This window comes from Paralichthys olivaceus, chromosome 1 (assembly GCF_024713975.1).
Source record: "Paralichthys olivaceus isolate ysfri-2021 chromosome 1, ASM2471397v2, whole genome shotgun sequence".
Taxonomy (NCBI): Eukaryota; Metazoa; Chordata; class Actinopteri; order Pleuronectiformes; family Paralichthyidae; genus Paralichthys; species Paralichthys olivaceus.
The window spans coordinates 31,490,845-31,512,500 of NC_091093.1; the positions used below are offsets into that span (position 1 = coordinate 31,490,845).

The 21,656-nt window shown below is 45.5% G+C and overlaps 2 protein-coding genes across 5 annotated transcripts in view; both read right to left on the bottom strand.

Moving 5' to 3' along the window:
• Positions 1 to 2,223: 2,223 nt before the first annotated feature.
• Positions 2,224 to 10,527, bottom strand: LOC109646613 (alpha-2Db adrenergic receptor-like). 3 transcript variants are annotated; one of them, XM_069528140.1, is made up of 4 exons: positions 9,860 to 10,527; positions 9,715 to 9,771; positions 5,437 to 5,806; positions 2,224 to 3,431 (listed from the first exon to the last, which is right to left on the bottom strand). In XM_069528140.1, exons 3-4 carry the CDS (start codon positions 5,800 to 5,802, stop codon positions 2,292 to 2,294), a joined length of 1,506 nt encoding a protein of 501 aa, XP_069384241.1. In that variant the 5' UTR covers positions 5,803 to 5,806; positions 9,715 to 9,771; positions 9,860 to 10,527; the 3' UTR covers positions 2,224 to 2,291. The 3 variants fall into 3 exon arrangements, with proteins under 3 accessions (XP_069384241.1, XP_069384248.1, XP_019967930.2); XM_069528147.1 differs by having other exon boundaries at positions 9,856 to 10,527; XM_020112371.2 differs by lacking the exons at positions 9,715 to 9,771; positions 9,860 to 10,527 and adding an exon at positions 6,013 to 7,460.
• A 148-nt stretch (positions 10,528 to 10,675) lies between these two features.
• Positions 10,676 to 21,656, bottom strand: part of znf408 (zinc finger protein 408) — an 11,263-nt gene continuing 282 nt past the window's right edge. The window contains exons 2-9 of one of the 2 annotated variants that reach the window (XM_069528087.1): positions 21,144 to 21,408; positions 19,726 to 19,784; positions 19,169 to 19,365; positions 16,225 to 16,940; positions 15,187 to 15,396; positions 14,443 to 14,560; positions 13,347 to 13,580; positions 10,676 to 12,488 (exon numbers count right to left, since the gene is read on the bottom strand). In XM_069528087.1, the coding sequence (XP_069384188.1) occupies positions 11,836 to 12,488; positions 13,347 to 13,580; positions 14,443 to 14,560; positions 15,187 to 15,396; positions 16,225 to 16,940; positions 19,169 to 19,365; positions 19,726 to 19,784; positions 21,144 to 21,404 (2,448 nt within the window). In that variant the 5' untranslated portion in view covers positions 21,405 to 21,408 and the 3' untranslated portion in view covers positions 10,676 to 11,835. Of the gene's footprint in view, positions 12,489 to 13,346; positions 13,581 to 14,442; positions 14,567 to 15,186; positions 15,397 to 16,224; positions 16,941 to 19,168; positions 19,366 to 19,725; positions 19,785 to 21,143; positions 21,409 to 21,656 lie in introns of both variants that reach the window. The other variant, XM_069528078.1, reaches the window with a different exon arrangement.

A 21,656-nucleotide genomic window follows, 5' to 3' on the forward strand; every position in this document is an offset into this window, starting at 1 on the left:
GTGATGCCGTTCTCATATAAAACCTGTTCAGATGAATGAAGGTTCAACACATTAGCTCTATCACCTTGTGTCTTTATGTATATGAGGCCCATGTTTAGTCTGATGATGCAGCTCCTGGATCAGATTCTGTCCGTGGACACACTGTGGGACAGATTGAACAGAGGGGAAGCAGGACCACGAAGACAGTTGGTGGACTGACAAGACTTTGTCCCAGAAATCCACTGATTTCTCAGAGAATAATTTATGGATAATAAAAATCAAACATTATAAAGGAATGAATTTTATGAGTCTGTGTGATTTGTTGACGTAGAAATAAAATCTGGATTTAGAAACGTAATGTTTCATGAGGAGACTGTTGAGCTGTTCTACGTCTTCATATTATTGTAGAATTGTTCAATATTGAATTTAATTCTCATCATTATATTTTAGAAGCTGATGTTTCTGTTTGAACTTTTTAGTTTCCTACACTGTTTCAGAAACTGAGCTGAGGACAGAACATGTCGGTTTAACCTGATAACTTTTCATGGTTGAAAATAAAACTCTCTGACCTACTTTGATTCCCCGGAGGAAAGAAAGGGACAACGAGAGGGAGGGAGAGACAGAGAGGGAGGGAGTGAGGGAGGGAGACAGAGACAGAGAGGGAGGTAGACAGACAGAGACAGAGAGGGAGGGAGTGAGGGAGGGAAACAGAGAGGGAGCGAGAGACAGAGAGGGAGGGAGGGAGACAGAGAGGGAGGTAGAGAGACAGAGAGAGAGAGGGAGGGAGTGAGGGAGGGAGACAGAGAGGGAGCGAGAGACAGAGAGGGAGGTAGAGAGACAGAGAGAGAGAGGGAGGGAGTGAGGGAGGGAGACAGAGAGGGAGTGAGAGACAGAGAGGGAGGGAGGGAGGGAGAGAGGGAGGTAGAGAGACAGAGAGAGAGAGGGAGGGAGTGAGGGAGGGAGACAGAGAGGGAGCGAGAGACAGAGAGGGAGGGAGGGAGGGAGGGAGGGAGAGAGGGAGGTAGAGAGACAGAGAGAGAGAGGGAGGGAGTGAGGGAGGGAGACAGAGAGGGAGCGAGAGACAGAGAGGGAGGTAGAGAGACAGAGAGAGAGAGGGAGGGAGTGAGGGAGGGAGACAGAGAGGGAGCGAGAGACAGAGAGGGAGGGAGAGAGACAGAGAGAGAGAGGGAGAGAGTGAGAGAGGGAGAGAGTGAGGGAGGGAGACAGAGAGGGAGCGAGAGACAGAGAGTGAGGGAGGGAGAGAGACAGAGAGAGAGGGAGAGACAGAGAGTGAGGGAGGTAGACAGACAGAGACAGAGAGGGAGGGAGTGAGGGAGGGAGACAGAGAGGGAGCGAGAGACAGAGAGGGAGGGAGGGAGGGAGAGAGGGAGGGAGAGAGACAGAGTGAGAGAGGGAGAGAGTGAGGGAGGGAGACAGAGAGGGAGCGAGAGACAGAGAGTGAGGGAGGGAGACAGAGAGAGAGGGAGAGACAGAGAGAGAGGGAGGGAGACAGAGGGAGAGGCAGAAAACACCTCCTGCACAAACGTTGGACTGTTGTGTTTTTACGTCAGAGGGTTATTCTGCCACTTCACCACTAGATGCCACTAAATCCTCCTCAGTGAATAACATTACATTTGTAAAAGCTAAACATAATATTATTATGAAGTGACTCGCTGACATCATCATCCTCGTTCTGTGGATAAACTGTGAAGTCAATCTGAAGTTTATCTGATGTCGAGGCTTCAGCAGCTGACTCATTAAGTGACGATGTTCCAACGTGTTCCGCAGCTCAGAGAGGAACTGAAACACAAACAGCTTCTGCATAGCAACCAGATTAACATGAAGCGAATGTGAAACTGATGGATCACCCCCCCCCCCCCCCCCCCCCCAGGAGTTTGATTCGTTCTGCTGTTTGAGGTCAGAGGTCAATGCTCGGCTCCGTCAGGATTTATTTGAGCTTGGAGCTTCATGAGGATCGTTCTCCAGGTTGATCGCTGGAATCTCTCTCTCTTGCTTCTTGTAATGTTTGGATTGTGGAGCGACTCAGTGCTCAGACATCTTGGAGCTCCGCAGGTCCTCAGCCCCGCGGCCATTTCCCTAACTCACATTCAGCCCAGTGTTACCGTGGAAGCTTTATTGCACCAGGAGTCCGATATATGAACTTTATATGAAGTGATACTCTCACAGAACAGCTCATACAAAGTGATGACTTCATACGTTAGAATAATGAATCAATACTGCAGCTGTATGACAAGCCCTTTAATGTCGGAATGACAGCACAGTGGAAAACAGGATCAAACCACATGGAGGCGCTATGCTGGTCTGTGAGTGTGGAACAGAATCTTCTTGAAGGCCCTCCTGAAGTCCCGGTTGAAGATGGTGTATATGATGGGGTTCAGGCAGCTGTTGCAGTATCCGATCCAGAAGAAGAGGTTGAAGAGCGAGTCGGGAATCGTACACTTGTCTCTGCACACAGCCTGGAGACTGTAGGTGAAGAAAAATGGGAACCAGCAGAGAACAAAAACTCCCATCACCACCGCCAGAACGAAGGTGAAGCGCTTCTCCCTCATTTGAGCCACTTTGTGTTTGGACAGAGACGAGTGGCGGCTGCGCAGCGGCACGGGAGAGGGGAGGAGGCAGTGGTGGGAGAACTGGTCTGATGATGCCCAGGATATGGAGGCGCAGGAAGGAGGCGAAGGAGGTTTCAAACTGCTGGTTGTTACCTCAGCGTCCTTCCCTTCCTCTGTCTTCACCCTCCCACCTGCTCTCCTGGGGAAACGGAGAGACGAGGGGAAGGATGTTTTCACGTCAGCCTCGAGGCTTCTCTCCTCCAGGTCGATACCGTCCAGCTCTCCTCTCCTGTGGCTGCTGCTGGTGCTGTCTATGTTGGACGAGCTGTGGCGGTTGACGGGCTGCGGGCTGTGCAGCTCGTACTGACGATCGCCGGCTCCTTTTCTTTGGCAGGTCCTGGCCGTGCCCACGAAGCAGGTCTCGGACTGTGACGGCTGCCGCTCCATCGCATTCTTGGCCACGAACACGGTGGAGGCTCGCTGCTTGGCAACACGGTAGATCTTACAATACACCAGTATCATGATGACTCCCGGGGCGAAGAAGGACACCAGGCAGGAGGAGAGGATGTACCACGTGTGGTTGTTGAGAAGACACTCCTGCATCTGTGTGTCCCTCTCGTCCTCCGTCTCCACATCCTTCTCTTTCTGCGTCATGAGGAGCGGTGGGGACGAGATGACGATCGATATGAACCACACCACGCTGATCATCGCTTTGATCCGCTTAGGCGTCCGTTTGCGGTTGTAGCTGACGGCTTTCGTGACGGACCAGTAGCGGTCGAGGCTGATGGCGCAGAGGTGGACGATGGAGGAGGTGCAGAAGAGGACGTCCAGAGCCAAGTAGAAGGAGCACCAGGTGGAACCAAAGTACCAGTAGCCCATGACCTGAGGAGGAGAAACCAGAGAGAAACGTTAACGACTCCTTTGAGCAGCACTCATGACCTGCAGGAGAAGTCAGGCCTCGAGCAGCAAACACATAAACTCAGTCTATTTCATTACTGCAGCTTTTTTCAGCAGCTTCATATGAGCTCTCGTGATTTAAGCTGACAACCTTTTCACAGCTGCATGAAACCTGAAAATATCCCTCAGCTTCTCATTCTGCTGCAGTGAAACAAAGTTAAAGAGGAAACGTCTCCTCCGGTTTTTTCCTCCACAGCAGCTGATGAAGACGTAAATATCAGACTCTCTCAGCTGCTCGGCTACAAGAAGCCGCTGAGTTTTAAATAAGTTCCTTCTCAGTTTATGGTTTTACAGGATGACCTGCTCTCTTTGAAAGTTTTAAATTAGCTTCAGTTTTAAAATCATATTTATCATTATCTACCTGAAAACTGAGTCTGTTCATGTGGAAACATGAACCACCAACATCAACAGAAAAATGATTAATGATTAAGCATTAAATGATAACATTATTATTAGTGATGTGTTGAGTAGTGAACAGTGAGAGGCAGCAGGAGAAGGAGAACAGAGGAAACCAGTTCAAGTGAGACGATGAATAAAAGAGGCAGAACGACCCAACGAGTGTTAATGAAAAGTTTCCCTGCTGAACAGACAAGACCCCAGATGAACACATCTGCCAACCTGAAGCAGAAAACAAAGCGTTCCTATCTAACGAGGCCCAGACGCTGCTCCAGGTCCATTTCACATGTTAACGTCTGATGCAGAGCAGCGAGAAACTGTCAGACGCAGGAAACAAACATGAAACAGCAGCTAAACATCAACCTCACAGACCTGAGGGAGGAAAACATGGTTTATTCCGCAGCTCCAACACAAAGTTTATCTACTGACAAACTTCACTGAAAACATCTGAGGCCAAACTGACTCGAAACACTTTCTGCTGAAGACGTCTCGTGGTTTCCACTGAAGCAGAAAACAGTGAAGCATCATCTTTGTTTGATTTATCATACATCTGGTAATGATGATGCTGTGTAATCATCACTCATTACATTTCCTGCTGCCACTAGGGGGCACTAAGGTGCAACGTGGTGGATTTTATTATTATAATTGATCGGCAGTAAAAACGAACACAGATTGATCAGAATCAAGATGGACGACATGGCAGCTTCCACAACTGAAGACAAATGGAGTTGATCACCCCCTGGTGGCTGTCTACAGTGAAGGTCATAAATCTAAACTAAAAAATCAAAGTGTACAACGTTTGTCAAAAGATGTTTCTGTCGTTTCAGCTCGTTCTTCTCTCACGGAGGTTTGTTCAGGTGTTTCTGATCAGTTTGGTTTAATGACTTATTTGATGATATAAAAGACAACATGATTGACAGCTGAGACTGTCTCCTGATTGGCCGGAGCTGTCGCTGTGGCTCAGCTCAGACTCTGTGATTGTCACGAGATGGCAGCATCTGTATCTGGGATGTTTTGGCTTCATGTTTGCACAGTGGAGACGTGTCCTCCATCCATATTTCTATCATATATGTGATCTATATTTACAGTTAAAGGTTGAGCTGATCATGAGTTTGAGCTTCTACACTTGTTATTATCTCATTACTTCATTATCTCGTCTCTGTGCAGATGGAGAATGATGTTGATGATTTTTAGTCGATCATCAACTCTGTGATGATTATTATGGAATGTTCAAACCTTCCTGGTCCCTGGAGGATGAACCTCCACACTCTCTGATCCTCTGGTGCAGGATGTCCACATTTTTTATTCTGAGTGAAATGAACTGTTGATTTGAAATGTGGTGAAAGCATTAATGGTTCATGTGAACTCTCATACTATAACTGGGCCAACATGTTATTCCAACTCTGACTGTGGACAAATCAGACGGAGGTCAGAGCCTCCGGCTACAGATGTGTCTGCATTATGTTCTAACTGCATTTACATCTGTAAGATAAGATGCAAACAGCAGCTGCATGTCCATGATGGAGATCCTCACCTCATTAGCCAAAGAGAAGGGAATCACCAGCGTCGCCACCAGAATATCCGCTGAGGCCAAAGACACCAGGAAGAGATTTTGAGGCGCCCTCAGAGCTCGACTGGTGAACACGGCCATCACCACCAGCACGTTACCCACCACGGTCCCCAGGATGATGACTGTGACCACCAGCACGATGAAGACTGACACCACCTGAGAGTGAGGAGGTAGAGGAGGAGATCTGGACAGGGAGGAGGGGGAGGTTTGACTGACATTGTCCAGAGAGGAGTCTGGTGGTGAAGAAACAGGAGTGAAGACATCTGAGAAGTCCATCCTGGTTAAATGACTGACGTCATGTTGCCAATTTATTTTCAACCTCCAGTCCATTCACCTGTAATGGAAGATAATAACAGAAAGTACGAATATGAAACAGAAGAGAAAAACAGAGTCAAAGAATCTGCTGGAAAAACCTTCAATTAAAATACGTCTGAAGAAAATCGTTAATATCTTCACCGCTGACAAAATACAAATCACACATTAGCGTCTCAAATCCTCAGTTTGACAGCTGTGGTGCATGTGTCCTGATGTCAGACTCACAGAGTTTCATCTCTGACAGAGCGATTTACATCATTTCCAGAAGTCAAAAATTATAAAATGTCCATTCAGACGTTTCGTTCGGGATTAAAGCTGCAGGATTGGTCGACTTATTTCCAAAGAGACAACAAAGCAGAGAAAAAAACCGGTGAGCAGATGTGTTCATGCTCCAGTTTAGCAGAGACGCTGTTTGGATGGTAACTGCTGCACTCACGAAAAGATCAGAGGCAGAAAAAAGGATTGAAGAGAAAATGACTGAAACGATTTTAAAAAGAGAAGAGGAGAAGTGGAGGAGGCGTCATGAGAAAAAAGAACAACAAAGAGGCAAGAGAAAGAAAAGCAGACGTCCTCACTTTGATTCGAGTCGTTGCTGTGCCGAGCAACACTGCTGCTGCGTGAGGAGAGAAGAGGAGGAGGAAGAGGAGGAGGAGGAGAGATGCGTGGAGAGGAGAGAGAGGAAGACAAGTGGGATAGGAACTGAGCAAAGTGAGGAGGGAGAAGATGAAGTGAGAGATGCGAGGAAGGTATTAGAAAGGAGAGAGTGTGTGGGAGGAAGAGGAGGATATAAGCATGAGGTGAGGAAAAGAAAAAAGATAAACAGGAGAGAGAATGAAAGGAAACGAAAACGAGAAGAGAGCGAAAATAGGAAAGGATGTTAGACAGGAGAGGAGACAAGGAGAAGACAAGAAGGAAAGAATAAGAATAAAGAGAAATGCAGAAGGGGAGAGGAAGAGATGAAGAGGAGGTGGATAGAAAGGGAGAGAGGATGTGGAAAAGAAAACGAGTGGAGAGAAGACAATACAAAATGAAAGACAGGAAAGGAGACAGAAGAGGAGGGCATGAGGTGAGAGCACAAGGAGAAGAGGATAAATGAGGCTGGAGAGGAAAAGAAGGAAAGAAAGAGGCAGGAGTGGAGGTGATGAGAAAGGGAGGAGAGGAGACTAGAGGAAAAGGAAAGGAGACCAGGTGAGGAAAAAGGAAAAGAAGATGGAAGACGAACGGATGAAAATAAAAAGATGTGAAATGAAGCATGTGAACAAGGTGTTAGGAAAGGAAGGCATGAAGCGAGTGAGAGAGTGGGAGGAAGAGAACAAAAGGGGAGAGACAGAGGGAGAGAAAAGAAGCTGAATAGAAGAGAGGAGACATGCAGCGGAGGAGAAGAAAGAGGGATGAAGAGTAGAAGAGAAGACAGGAAGAGGATAACAAGAAGTCAAGAGGAAGGGAAAGAGAGGAGAAAAAGATGAGGAAGAAAAAAGGAAGAAACTAGGATGAGCGAGGAAAAGAGACGACAACAAAGGAACTGAGATTAAAAGAGAAGAAACAGTTTCAGACTCGTTCGATCTGGTTTCACTTTGAAATGGTCGTCAATGGATCTCATCCTCTATGATGATGTCGTTCAGTTATTCCCGACGGCTCCGCCCACAGATCTCTACATCATCACATCTCTACATCATCACATCTCTACATCTCTACATCACGTATCTCTACATCTCTACATCATCACATCTCTACATCATGTATCTCTACATCATCACGTATCTCTACATCATCACATCTCTACGTCACGTATCTCTACATCTCTACATCATCACATGTCTACATCACGTATCTCTACATCATCACGTATCTCTACATCATCACGTATCTCTACATCATCACATCTCTACATCATGTATCTCTACATCATCACATCTCTACATCACGTATCTCTACATCACGTATCTCTACATCACGTATCTCTACATCATCACATCTCTACGTCACGTATCTCTACATCACGTATCTCTACATCTCTACATCACTTATCTCTACATCACGTATCTCTACATCACGTATCTCTACATCACGTATCTCTACATCATCACATCTCTACATCACGTATCTCTACATCATCACATCTCTAGATCACGTATCTCTACATCATCACATCTCTACATCACGTATCTCTACATCATCACGTATCTCTACATCATCACATCTCTACATCATCACATCTCTACGTCACGTATCTCTACATCAGGGTTCAGACTGTCTCGTACTTCACTTCCTGGTTCTGAGGTTCTGGGAGTGTTGGCGGAGGAGAACCTCAGTTGTTGCTGTTCACTACGTTAGTGACCTTTGACCAACACCTCGTCTCACAGGCACGAGATTCAATGATCCAACGTGACCTCAGAGCGAGTCATCCCTGAGACAGACGGACTCTCACGACACGACCTCTGGTCGCTGTTCGATCCCCGAGTGTCTGAACCTGCAGCAGGATTCAGAAAACAGCCTGAATCCTGTTTGAAGACAAACTGTTTGAAAATGAAGCTGCCTGAAAAAACTCTCTCCATTTTCTCTCTTCACTTAAAGAAGAGAGGACGAGTGAGGCCCCAGTGGGTGAGTCACATCTCCGGCTGTGATGGGTAGAGAAGAGAGAGAGAGAGTGTGTGTGTGTGTGTGTGTGTGTGTGTGCGATCTCTTCTCCACATCTGTAAAGTGACCTGACGTGTTGTGATGTGACAGAATCTGTCCCCTGACATGTAAACACTGAGGTGATTTTCAGGTCTGTGGCGTGTTGTTGGTGTTTTAAACATACCAGCCACACGCTGTCACAGTTACAGACACACAGGAGAGAACAGGAGAGTTTCCACCTGAGCTGTCTGCTCACGTCTATCGTTCAGAGGATGTGATGGAAACCTCCACGGACCAAAGCTCTAAATCAACGTGGACGTTTGGTTTCTTCTGAAGAGGGTTGGTCTTGAATCTGGTTGGTTTCCTGGGAGCTCATCACTCAGTAAGAGGAGAACACCTGAAGAACCTCAGTCCTCAGAGGAGAACACCTGAAGAACCTCAGTCCTCAGAGGAGAACACCTGAAGAACCTCAGTCCTCAGAGGAGAACACCTGAAGAACCTCAGTCCTCAGAGGAGAACACCTGAAGAACCTCAGTCCTCAGAGGAGAACACCTGAAGAACCTCAGTCCTCAGAGCTGCTGAACTGTTACCAGCAGTATAATGAAGGTGAGGACGTCGCCACAGTGCAGCTGAGACAGGATCCCTGAGAACAGCTGATTACTCAGGTCCACAGACCTTTAAATAACACGACGGACAGGAGAACGTAACGACACCAGCAAACCAAAATAACAACAGCCATTCTTCTACTCCGACTCCTTCAGCTTCTTCTGGTCGTCACGTTATCGTCTCAGTTTCTCACCGAGGCGACGCAAGAACAATCTGTGAAACCTCACGAGGTCAATTCAATTTCTCTGAGGTTATCAACCTGTAAAATGTGATATCTCACAAAAGAGGTTTGAAATCGACTTTCTTTTTTAAAGCCAGACGGTGAAATCTGCAGGGAACATTTCACAGGATCCGTCTTTGAATCTTAACTAACGCAGCGACTCAGTCACAGAATATTAAGCACATGGAGGAAACACAGGTCGCTTTAAATGTCACATTTAATTTATAAACATAATATAATGTGTCACATACATATATATATATATACTGTATATATATATACAGTATATATATACAGTATATATAATGTATATATAATGTGACACATTATATATACATTATATATACTGTATATATATATACAGTATATATAATGTATATATAATGTGTCACATCCACTCAGCTGCTTCTTTTCTGAGAGTCAATGAATTAGAAAAGTCTAATAAATCTAGATAAATAAAATAAACCCTATAAGAACAGACTCACCTGACTCACGAGGTCCTGAAGCTTTACCAGTTTCCCCTGAGCGACACATTAGAGCGGCTGCAGAAGATACAACGAGCAATGATAAGGTGTGAAGGAACAGGGAGCAGGTGAGAGAGAGTTTAACACATCAGGGGATTTTACCAACTTCTAATTGGAACCAGAATGGAAGCAGCCTCCAGAAACCTTGTTTCCCTGAGTCACGTTTCTTCATGGACCTGAGCATCATGATGAAACAGGACAAACACATGTTGACGCACAGCTGGACGCACGTTACTGGAGAAACATCATGACTTCCTGTATTATCTTTCCCAGCAGGTGAGACACAGAAAACCCGACAGGTCTAACAGGCGACTCTCGTACAGTGTGGATGAGATGAGCTTTAGTCTGGATCTGTGTGCGTCAGACGTCTGAAGTTTGAAAAGCAGCTGCATATAGACGGTCTTTCACAGACGCGGTGTTTCTGTCATCCTGTGGCTGTCGAGTGTTTGTCTCTATTTTCAGCAACGTGACGAAGCTTTCACCCTTTGTCTCAATCACATGATCAGAGAGCAGCGGAGAAACTGTGACGTGGAACTCGTTGGGCCTCGGTTGTTTCTCTTTTACTTTTCAGCGTTTGATTATTATGGTGATTTTACCAGAGGCAGGAAACGAGCCACAGTTTTACAGTAGAATCTGAAAACCTGCTTCCAGGAAAGAACTGTGTAATTTAGTGCTAATTACAGTTCTGCTCTTTGTTCTTTTCTTGCACAGGAACATAAAGGGACCAGCGGCCTCATGTATATTTAGTCGTCTCCGTGACTCAGACTGGAAACATGTTATTCTCACTGATTTCCTGATAATTATTAATCTGTGCGTTCATGTGATATTTGCTTTTTACGATATTTGTGTGCATCGCCTCACGAGTTCTTCGGAGGGGGGGGTTGGGGAGGTTTGGACAATTAAGGTGATTTTGCAGAGGAACTCAAAGGGACTGGTTTTTATTTTCATGATGTAAAGAACATTTATGTTGTAGTTTAACAGCGGCAGCCTCGTGCAGCGTCAGGCGCATGTTTCCAAAGTCTCTTCATGAATCCAGACCTGGGAGAGGAGCCTCGACCCATGAGGCCCCTTAGACCCAGACAGAAAGAAGCCACATGGACCCAACAGGTCATTAAATCATCAGGGTGAAAACAAATTCACGTTTTCTAAAATGAAGCCTGAGCAGCAGCATCGAGTGAAAACTGGAGTCCAGGATCTTTAACACACAAACAGAGAGTTGTGTCCTCGGATGTTAGTTTATCTTTCTCTCTGTCAACTGCAGCGTCACTGAGTCAACGTTCAGCTTCAAGTGCTCAGGTTCAGTCCCTCAGAATCTATCCACCGCTACACAAGAACGTAGAACAGATGTGTAGAACGTAGAACAGATGTGTAGAACAGATGTGTAGAACGTAGAACAGATGTGTAGAACAGATGTGTAGAACAGAAGTGAGGAACAGATGTGAAGAACGTAGAACAGATGTGTAGAACGTAGAACAGATGTGTAGAACGTAGAACACATGTGTAGAACGTAGAACACATGTGTAGAACAGATGTGTGGAACGTAGAACAGATGTGTAGAACGTAGAACAGATGTGAAGAACAGATGTGAAGAACAGATGTGTAGAACGTAGAACAGATGTGTAGAACAGATGTGTAGAACGTAGAACAGATGTGTAGAACAGATGTGTAGAACAGATGTGTAGAACAGATGTGTAGAACGTAGAACAGATGTGTAGAACGTAGAACAGATGTGAAGAACAGATGTGTAGAACGTAGAACAGATGTGTAGAACAGATGTGTAGAACGTAGAACAGATGTGTAGAACAGATGTGTAGAACGTAGAACAGATGTGTAGAACAGATGTGTAGAACAGATGTGTAGAACGTAGAACAGATGTGTAGAACAGATGTGTAGAACAGATGTGTAGAACAGATGTGTAGAACGTAGAACAGATGTGTAGAACAGATGTGTAGAACGTAGAACAGATGTGTAGAACGTAGAACAGATGTGTAGAACAGATGTGTAGAACAGATGTGTAGAACAGATGTGTAGAACGTAGAACGTAGAACAGATGTGTAGAACGTAGACGGTGCCAGCTGAGATCTACACGGTGTTGATCTCCACAGTCTGAGCCACAGAGCAGAGGCCGCTCTCCTCCTCCTGTAAGATCAGCAGCTCTCCTACAGCCGGCTGCCCGTGGACCACAATGCACTGCTCTGCGCCCTCTGATATCACCACCTCCATCAGCTCCCGCCCCGCCCCTGCAGGCAGGGAGTTCTCCGAGGCGAGGAGCAGAGGGGCGGAGCTTGGTGTGGACAGGTTGTCGGTGTGGACGTAGACGACGGCGTGCTGGATGTTACCTTCCTCATCTCCTTCTCTTGAAGTCTGGTCCTCTTGAACTCTCCTTCCTAACTGCCTCACCTCCTTTTCCTCCTCTCTTCCCTTTCTCCTCTTCACCTCCCCAGCCTCCGTCTCCCCCGCCTCTTGTGGGAGGGGGTTCTTCTTCGGCCGGCCTCTGATTGGCTTCGAGTGACTGGAGTTTGAAGTCCCATGGTTCCAGCTGCTGTCCGTCTCGTCCCTGTGTCCACCCTCCTCTCCCACGTCCTCCTGAGCTCCTCCCTCCGTCCGGTGCTGAGCCTGATGCCTCAGCAGACTCTGTCTCGCAGTGTATGAAGCTCCACAGTGGCAGCTGAACGGCTTCTCCAGCACGTGAGAGGACTTTATGTGTCTCCTCAGCTTGGTGGCCAACGTGTAACCTGAGAGAAAAACTACAGTTACCGAGATGAATAATACAGTTCCTCTTATTTCTAATCATGAGCTGGACAGAACATCTGCAGCTCAGAGGGACACAAACAAGAGTGAGACCTTTTCTAGTTCTTTAAAAGGACGAAGCTGAAAACGATCAATGATTTATCAGGGAACAGAGCCGCACGTTATCATCTCATTTCAGGAAGACGTGGAAATAAGAGATGAACGTGAACTACGTCTGACTAATGTTTGGAATGTGTGACAATCGCTGTCTGTCACAATGAGGATTGACGGTGTTAAAGGGAACTCTGCTGGTTTCACACGTCTGCAAATGTAAAAACAGACGTCAGCGTCTCCAGCAGGAGCCGAGAGACGTCTGATAAGTGTCCTCTGTCCCGTCCCACCGGCCCTAAGTTTAAAAAAGTATAAAACTCAGAGGCTGAGCAGTTAGACACGGGAGTTCACCAGACTACGTTAGAGGTTACCGGCAAAACACACCTGACCAACCCCCGGTGGGTGAGTTGCATTGTGGGTAATGTGGAAAAAAATATATGGAATCAAAAAGAAAATGCTTAATCAGTGAAGTATAATTTTCACAAATTATATGTGGGTCTTACATCGTCAGTGTCTCTTTTCCAAGTGGACAAAAGACATCTTTGACCATGTGAGTTTTAAACTTCGTCTTCGTTAGAGCAGATAAAAGAAGCAGCTTTATGCTCCTGAAGCTGTGACAGAGATGTGCTGCACAGGGAACGGGACTTTTTGATCTGAGACTAAATGTGGCTGAATCTGCTCATAGAATTACTTAACAGAGAGATTAGAGGACTATGTTAATAAAATGTTAAATGTTAATATCCTGTTAGAACCTTTTCCACAGACAGGGCAGCGATGTGGTCTTTCTCCAGTGTGCAGTCGCTCGTGGGACTTCAGGCTGTGTGGATCCCTCAGTGATTTCCCACAGTAGCTGCAGAGGAAGCCTCCACCCGTGTGGCAAATCATGTGCCGGCGGAGCTCCGGTTTCTGGGAGAAACTCTGGTTACACTCGGCGCAGGGATACGGCTTCTCTCCGCTGTGAATTCTCAAGTGGCACTCCAGGTTTCCTGGGACGGAGGTAAGACGGTTAGTCAGCGACGCTGGTTGCGGTCGCAGCTGGAGTGAATCTGCATTTGTCCAATTATGTGTGAAGATTAGTTTCTCTCACTGGAATGATGCTGTCACAACAACATAAACCATATTATACTTTAAAAGTTATTTAAAATAACAAACGTTTAATCGTTGAAAAGAAATGAGTGAAATTTAATCATCAATGTGACGAGAATTAAATTCTGGTTTCACACTTAAAACAATATCTGGATATTTTGATCAGTGGTGCAAGAAGTACTCTGATCATCTGCTGAAGTAAAAGAAGAAACATCACGCTGTAAAAAATACACCTGGGTTCAATATTTCACATAAAGATCCAGTGTGTAAGATTTAGGTGAAAAAGATCTACTGAAATCTAACGTAGAATAATCCTCACGAGGTTCTCACGAGTTTGTTTCATCTAAATTGTTTGAATTGGAATTTTCTTTACCCCAGAAAAGACCCTTTATATTGAAATACTTGAAATACTTTATATTGAAATACTTGAAATACTTTATGTTGAAATACTTTATATTGAAATACTTTATGTTGAAATACTTTATATGTAAATACTTTAAATACTTTATATTGAAATACTTTATATTGAAATACTTTATATGTACATGGAGGGGGCCCTCTCTACGGAGGCAGCCATGTTTTTTACATTAGTCCAGACTGGACAAACTAAAACCTTTTGAGTTTTTATGACGACTGAAGCTGCCGCAGGTTCTTCTTCATGTTTGTCGACTTTCCTCCTCGGTGAAAGTGGCTGCACTGTTTAACAGCAGCAGTCAGGAGGTGTGTTCAATCTGAATCAGCACCGGAGCCTCAGACATTTACCTTTCTGACTGAAGCTCTTCCCACAGTGCTGACAGATGTGAGGTCTTTCTCCTGTGTGGAGCTTCATGTGGTTCCTCAGAGAGCCGAAGTTTGCCAGCAGCTTGGGGCAGAGTGTACACTGCACCTTGGAGAGAAATCCAAACTCAACTTTACCCTTTTTCTAAATACTTCAACTTCAAACTGCTGTTTGGGGACAAACAATGAGACCAACACACAAAGTTAAATGAATGAATTATGACCCAGTTCAGCTGAGCAGATAGAAACGTTTTGTTTAAAAGAGGGTGAGACAGCAGCAGCAAATTTAAAAACCTCGTAAATTTCAGATTTCAGGAGAAATACTCCTTCGTCTTATCTCCACGGAGTTTGTGTTTGTTGGTCTAAAACTGTTGAACACATTTCCACAAAACTTGGTGGGAGGATGAGACATGAGCCAAGAAAGACCTCATTAAATTCAAGAGTGGATCTGGACACAGGAGCAGATCCAGAAATGTTTTATCTCTTTATTTATCATCGTGACGATGAACGGACCTCGATGACAGAAATCCAACATGTTTAGAGAACTGATATTTGTGAGGGTGTGAAATTTGATGCAAATCCAAATAAAAATCTGGATGAAGCAGATTTAAACGTGGCTTCATGAGGAGGTTCTAAGTGGTGGAGGTACCAGCTCTCCCCGACTTCCAGGTAAAGCAGCAGCGATTTGAAAATGTCACTGCAGATGTGCAGAGTGAAACACGTCTGTACCTTCGGATGCTGCGTGTAGGTCATCCTGCTGCAGTGAAGCATGCGGTGGATGCGTAGCGAGGGGCGGCGTCCAAATGCTTTGCCACAGTGCTCACAGGTATAAGGTTTTTCCCCGGTGTGCAGAACCATGTGCTCCTTCAGGTCCCTCTTCAGTCCGTAGGTCTTCTCACAGTGAGGACAGGGGAACGGACGCTCCCCGCGGTGACTCATCTGCAAATTCATAAACATCATGATTAACCATCCGGTAGTTCAATCCATTATCTCAGAGCTCATCCACCGACGACCGGCTGTGATCAGAGGGAATTCTTTCTCAATGACGTGGGAGAGATTGGAGCTGAACTGATAAATAAACATTTACATCCTGCTTCTAGATTCTACATCCTGCTTGTACATCCTGCTTCTAGACCCTGCTTCTAGATCCTGCTTCTAGATTCTACATCCTGCTTGTACATCCTGCCTCTAGACCCTGCTTCTACATCCTAGACCCTGCTTCTAGATCCTGCTTCTAGATTCTACATCCTGCTTCTACATCCTAGACCCTGCTTCTAGATCCTAGACCCTGCTTCTAGACCCTGCTTCTAGATCCTGCTTCTAGATTCTACATCCTGCTTCTAGATCCTAGACCCTGCTTCTAGATCCTAGACCCTGCTTCTAGACCCTGCTTCTAGATCCTAGATCCTGCTTCTAGATTCTACATCCTGCTTCTAGATCCTAGACCCTTCTTGTACATCCTGCTTCTAGACCCTGCTTCTAGATCCTAGATCTAGATCCTGCTTCTACATCATAGACCCTGCTTCTACATCCTGCTTCTAGACCCTGCTTCTAGATCCTAGACCCTGCTTCTGGATCCTGCTTCTACATTCTGCTTCTAGATTCTAGACCCTGCTTCTAGACCCTGCTTCTAGACCCTGGCCGTATTACGCTGGGACTCAGTGAAGGATTTACGACAGATTGTGCCAGAACACTTTCCTCCGTGACGCTCGATACGAGTGTGCTGCAGCCCTGACATCAGGTCTTCCAGAGAGAGGTCTGCTCTACCTGATGGGCTCTGAAGCTCTCTGCCGACGTGTAGTTTTTCCCACACTCGGGGCAGCTGAACGGTTTCTGCTCTGTGTGACTGAACTGATGTTTCTTCAAGTGGCTGAGCTGGTAGAACTTTTTACCACAGCTGGAACAGCTGTAGCGTCTCTCTCTGATCTCCGGCTGCCACGTCGAAGCTGCTGCGACGGTCTCGGCTTCAGGGTGTGACGTCTTTATGGAAATCACCTTATCTGGGATGCACCTGGCGCCCCCTGCGTAGCTCCGCCTCTGTCCCTCGGTGTGTTTGGGTGGGTCGGGGGGGGCAGGGGGGGGCTTCACCCGGCCGGTCTGACAGTGAACCCGTCGTGGTTTTGCAGCCAGACGGGAGCTGCAGCGGACATGAGGCGGTGCAGAGAGGCCTCTGGAGTCAGGGTGACAGTGGGACGGTCGGACTGTCGTCCCTTTATTGTCTGTTTCACCATCGCCCCCCCGCTGTCCGTCACTGTCCACACTCGGCTCAGACGGGGTTTCCTCGACTCTCCTCCTCCTGTGTCTGACTGGGTGACTCTTCTTCATGCGTCTGCAGGGGTTTTTGTACTGTCCCTCCTCCTCCTCCTCCTCCTCCTCCTCTTCCTCCAGTTTTCTCTCCTTGTGTTTGCCGTTCATCTCTTCTTCAGTGATTGGAATCTTCTTAGTTGTGCTCTCGTGGTCTTTTCCATGATTCACCTCTTTATCTGTTCAATAAATACATCAAGCACAAAGACATGTTGAGATAAAGGGCAACAAATCCAACAATGATCATTTCTCATCATCATCACAATCATGTAGAAATAACCACAAAAACATAAGATCCCTGCAGTTAAAGGAACAGTTCGGTACCGACTGATCAACCAAATCTGATTCAGATCAGAATCTCATCAGCATCATGTTTTTATAATAAATGTGAAACTACAGCCAATTTGCTCATCTTAGCATAAAGACAGGGATCAGCTGCCTTGGATATCAGCTGACCTGGATATCAGCTGACTTGGATATTAACTGACCTGGATATCAGCTGACTTGGATATTAGCTGACTTGGATATTAGCTGACCTGGATATCAGCTGACCTGGATATCAGCTGACTTGGATATTAGCTGACCTGGATATTAGCTGACTTGAATATCAGCTGACCTGGATATTAGCTGACCTGGATATCAGCTGACTTGGATATTAACTGACCTGGATATCAGCTGACTTGGATATTAACTGACCTGGATATCAGCTGACTTGGATATTAGCTGACCTGGATATCAGCTGACCTGGATATCAGCTGACTTGGATATTAGCTGACCTGGATATCAGCTGACCTGGATATCAGCTGACTTGGATATTAGCTGACCTGGATATTAGCTGACTTGAATATCAGCTGACCTGGATATTAGCTGACCTGGATATCAGCTGACTTGGATATCAGCTGACTTGGATATTAGCTGACCTGGATATCAGCTGACCTGGATATCAGCTGACCTGGATATCAGCTGACCTGGATATCAGCTGACTTGGATATCTGCCCGTATAAAGGTCAGGTTAACACAGAATATCTGCACTTTACTGTCTCATTCACAGTTTTGAATTATCTTCTACGTAGACTTGAAAACATTTTGGAAGATCTGTGAAGAAATATGAGAGCGGTGAAGATCTCGTGTAAATGTGACGCATGAATTAGCAGCAAATTATTGATTTGAATTTTTAAATTTCTCTCTGAAGTATGGCTAATCACAAAGTATCTTAAATATACATACATGTTCTTTACATGTATACATACATGTACACATACATGTACACATACATGTTCACATACATGTACACATACATGTTCTTTACATGTACACATACATGTACACATACATGTACACATACATGTTCTTAACATGTTCACATACATGTACACTTTGTTACTTACTTTCTAAGTTTAACATCTGTTTTCAGATTTTCCACTTCAGTTACTCTGGGTGAATTAATTCCACAGAATTATCTGTTTTTCAGCTTCTTTTATTAACGGGTTCTTCTAATTCTTAACCTTTATCACAGTCGTCTCTTCTCTATTCAAATCTAATGATCATCTGCAGCAACAACAACACTGTAACCTCCCTGCAGGGATTTAGCTGCTTCTCATCTTTTTATCTTTCATTTAGTATTCATTACTGTGTAGTGGATGTTTGTGTGATTTATATTCTCAATCAGCTGAAATCAGCGGTCCACAGGAGCTCGACTTTAATGAGATGTCTCCAGTTCAGCCACGGTCTACAGCTGCTGGGTACTCAGTGTAAAGGTCGTCCTTAATTTCCCATCAATCACTGCACATACACGCTCCTCGAAGCAGAAATAATCAGGATTAGCAGCACTGAAGAGGACAGTACTCCTAAATAACATATACACGCTTTAATGATTTTGTATTCTTGCTTGGTGTTTTCATTTAATTGATGTACTTTGTGTTTGCCGAAAATGAGTCATCCTCTCATTATTCATCTGCAGCTCTCCTTGTTGCTTTCAACTGAAACATTCTGATGGAACCTGAAGTTCTAGTGTTCAGTGATAACTGAGACTGATGGGAAATGAAGTTTTCTGGGGTTAGTGGAGTTAAATATCTCTCTAGCGCCTCCAGGTGGACAGTGTGAATGAAGAGTGGGACAACAGCTCAAAATGAATCTTTACATTTTACGCTCCCTAACGGCTGAGTGTGAGGGGAGGGTGAGGCGAGGGTGAGGAGAGTGTGAGGAGAGTCTTAAAGCAGCTGAAGAGACAGACGATGGACACGAGACAGTTGAAGAGACAGACGATGGACATGGGACTGTTGAAGAGACAGACGATGGACACGAGACAGTTGAAGAGACAGACGATGGACACGAGACAGTTGAAGAGACAGACGATGGACACGGGACAGTTGAAGAGACAGACGAGGTTAATCAGCTGTGTCAGTACCTGAGTTCTCCTGTGTGATGGGTTCGTCGGTCTGACCGGTTCCTTCAGTGTCGTCATAAAACAGCAGCTCAGTTCCGGGCTGGACGTCGTCACACACACGCAGAAACACATCCACACACTCGCCGACGCACATCTGTCCACACACACACTGCACTGCCACGTTCTGCTGAGCCCTGCTGAGCGCCCGGCACGCAAAGCTGCGGAGACGAAAAGCACGGAGAGAAAGAGAGAAAGAGAAAAGAAGATGAGAACACACTTTTATCTGATCAGATCTGAGTTAACAATCTTAAATAATCCTGCAGTGGATTCACATGATGGGGAAACAGATTCAACTGTCCCCTCGTGCAGCTCTCGCTCACTAAAGAGAATCATTCTGCTCTCAATAGATTCTGTTTGAACTGTTAATTATTCTAATGACAGTTTCATATTTCCACTTCTCCCTTCATCATATTTATGGAATAATATTCATTGGACTAAGAACACTAACCCACCTGACTGAGACAAAGAGTTTTCAGAGTAATAAGCAGCTGAGTGAAACCAGAGGTTTGTGAACTCACTTGATCCAAACAGCTTTTTGTAGAACAGCCTCCTTGTTAACGGCTTTTTGTCTCAGCGCCTGTAAAACACAACATCAAACACACTCAGTCACTAGTTTTAACACTGACCTGATGTTCGTTATTTTCTGTTTCCTACCTGAACACAGTTTTTGATTTTAATGCTCATAATAATGAGGATTACTGTCAACGTCTCACTCACGCTCTTTGTGTTTTCAACTAAATTGCCAGCTTGTGATTTGAATGTGTGTTGGTTGCAGTGTCCATGTAAATCATCAGCAGTACGTCTTTGGATGTGAGAAGCTGCTCCGACTTGTTCTCTTCTCTCAGAACGCTCAGTGGTAATTACAAGGCCTGAGTCATTATCTTGCTGCAACAGCTAATTAAGCAGAGCAGCTCATATTCACGTCGATGGTTCAGTCGACACAAGAGACAAATGGTTTGAGGAAAAAGAAGTGGATGCCGGTGAATGTGTCTCAAAGATGTGTTGAGATTCTTCACTGACAGGACTCAGGTCCACGACTGCTGTTTGAATAACACAGAGCGAGCTGCATCATACACTGTAAATAAAGATGGACGACATGACGGCCCACCAAAGTTCAGCCAACGCGTCTCACTGGCCCCCTGGTGGCTGGCCATAAGCCCCTCCTCCTCCATGTTAGCAGATGGGACATGGACCAAACTAAAAACTCAAAGTAGAAGTTAAATGTTTGTAAATATGTTTCTGTCATTTCAACTTGTTCTTCTCTCACTGATGTTTGTTCAAGTGTTTCTGATCAGTTTGGTTTCATCAGTTATTTATGATTAAAAAAACAGACGTCATGATTGACAGCTGACACTGACTCATGATTGGTTAACTGCAGTGTTTTTGTGCGGCAGCACTGATTTGGGAGATTTGAATGTTTGCTCAGGTGCGGCCGTGACTCAGGCCCAAGCAAATGATAACTGAAGGTTCTGCTGCTCTGTCGTTCTGCTGCTCTGTCGTTCTGTGTCTGCTCTCTGAAACATGCACGAGCACAGGTGACTGTGACTGTACACTACTCTGCATGCAGAGAAAACACTGTATGTATGATGAGGCATCACAGAGAAACTAAGTGGGTGATGAGTTTTCAGGACACACTCGAGGAGCCGAAGTCCAGCTTTAATGTGAACATTTCTACTGATATCTAAGAAAGAGTTATAACGATAAGAAAGGAAGCTGCTGCTGCACTTCACTCTCATGACCCCATGTACTACATGCTACAGGCAGAACAAAGTGAAACAAGGCAATTAAAGGCCCAATTACATACAATTACTAAATACTTGTATCATTAATACAATAAAGATGGATCCAGAGCATATTTTGTGTGTTAATACTCTGTGTTTCTGTTCGTGCAATAAAGATCTGAATTAACAAACTAAATCATGTAGAATCACTTTACTTTTTCTGCCTCAGTGCTGTGAGAGCTCAGCGTGACTTCACCCTCCTGTCCGAGAGTCATCAGGTCGGTGTGATGCTTCCAGGTCCACTCTGTGTCCCCCTGCCTGCCCAGCAGGGACCCGGCCCCCAGCGAGCGGCCGACCCACCACAGCCCCAGCCTTCCCTCGCAGAGCCGGGACGGTCCCACAGCGACGCCGCAGGGAAGAAGCGTGGAGAGAAACGAGGTGAGAGACGATGGGACAGGAGGAGCGAGACCGGCCATCAACCTGGAAAACAAACAGTGGTCAGAAGAGGAAACTAACTTCAGCTCCTGTGAGACACAACAAGCACAAACTACCTGAACACCTTCTGTTGTACGTGAACTTACATCTACTGCAATTTCTGCCTTTACATCTGTATTTCAGTACAAAAGAGTTCACAGTAAAATACAGAACTCTTGAAATGTACTCGTTTCTCTCCTTCGTCCACAAGTAAACACACATCCAGCTGCACGTGGACAGAACGAGTGAAACAC

Coding starts and splice junctions, on each gene's coding strand:
- LOC109646613 (XM_069528140.1), bottom strand. CDS start 5,802: ATGGACTGGAGGTTGAAAATAAATTGGCAACATGACGTCAGTCATTTA. Junction 3,432..5,436: donor CCTTCTCTTTGGCTAATGAG/GTGAGGATCTCC, acceptor TCTCCTCCTCAG/GTCATGGGCTACTGGTACTT.